Source organism: Neopelma chrysocephalum, unplaced genomic scaffold (genome assembly GCF_003984885.1).
Source record: "Neopelma chrysocephalum unplaced genomic scaffold, ASM398488v2 Primary Assembly neopelma1_3515, whole genome shotgun sequence".
NCBI lineage: Eukaryota > Metazoa > Chordata > Aves > Passeriformes > Pipridae > Neopelma > Neopelma chrysocephalum.
The window spans coordinates 1-1,145 of record NW_020898156.1 but is presented as its reverse complement, the minus strand read 5'-3'; the positions used below and the strand labels follow the sequence as shown (position 1 = coordinate 1,145).

Below are 1,145 nucleotides of genomic sequence, written 5' to 3'. Positions count from 1 at the left end.
CCTTGGGACTCCCCTCCTTGCTGCGCCGGCCGGGGCTGCGGGCGCTGCGGGGGCCCCGCGGCCCGGGGGGGGGTCGGGGGGGGCCGCGCCGATGATGCCGCCGTCGTCGTCGTCGCGGCCGAAGCCGCCGCCGCCGTCGCGGCCGACGACGACTCCACCACCGCCGCCGCCGCCGCCTCCCTCGTCTTCCTCTTCTTGATGGGCAGCACCGTCTCCTGCACGGCGGGGGGGGCGGCCGCCTTCTTGTCTGGGCCGCCGGGCCCCCCCGGCCCCGCGGCTCCCGCGGGTTTGCGGCCGCGTTTCTTGGGCGCGGCCGGGCTGTCGGGCTCGGCGCGGCGCTTGCGGCCCGGCCGCCGCGGCGCCGGGGGGGCGGCGGGGCCCGGCTGCCCCGGCGAGAACGGCATCTTCACCAGCAGCTTCCCGGGGGGCTTCTCCAGCGCCCGCTTGGCCTGGGAACCCCCCCCTTCGGCCGCCGCGGCCGCGGCCGCCGCCCCCGTCGCCGCCGCCTTGGGCCGGGAGCCGCCGCTGCCCTTGGGCCGCCCCCGGCCGCGGCCCGTCCCGGGGCCCTTGGGCGATTTGGGTTTCTTGGGGGGTCGCTGCTCGCGGCGCGAGGGGCTCCCGCGCCCCGTCACCGTGAAGTCGAAGTCGTTGGGGTCCAGCGACGTGTCCCCCACCTTCTCGAAGTAGGCGATCAGCTCCACCTTGGAGCGGAAGGCTTTTCCCTGCGGGCTGGGGAGGGAAAGGGGAAATCAGCACCGGCGAGTGGGACCCCCCAAAATCCCCCCCCCCGAGCCCCCCCGGCACTCACTTGATCAGGTAGACGTCGTACTTGCCGGCCGAGCGCCCCGACTTGCGCTGCTTGAGCTTGCGGGTCCAGCCCTCGGGCAGCGTGGGGTCGTCGTACATGGGCCCGCGGTCGCGGATGATGGAGCGGCGCTGCTTGGGCGACGCCGACGCCTCGGGGGCCGCGGGGGCCGCCCCGGCCCCCTCCGAGCTCTCGGCCTTGCCGGCCTCGGCGGGTTCGGCCGCGGGCTGCGCCGGCTCCGGCTCCTTCCGCTCCTTCTTCACCTTCTTGGCCTTGGGCGGCCGCTGCAGGTTCTCCTCGGCCTTCTCCTCGCTGCGGGGAGAGAGGGGGGGTCAGGGGC

At 76.9% G+C, this 1,145-nt stretch overlaps 1 protein-coding gene across 1 annotated transcript; it reads right to left on the bottom strand.

Annotated features, from left to right (window-relative positions):
• Positions 1-5: 5 nt before the first annotated feature.
• MECP2 (methyl-CpG binding protein 2) lies at positions 6-1,128 on the bottom strand (the record flags this gene model as incomplete). Its single annotated transcript, XM_027706597.1, has 2 exons — positions 6-729; positions 809-1,128. Coding segments are annotated over 2 exons (1,044 nt in total), but the record flags the coding sequence as incomplete, so codon positions are not given.
• Positions 1,129-1,145: the final 17 nt, after the last annotated feature.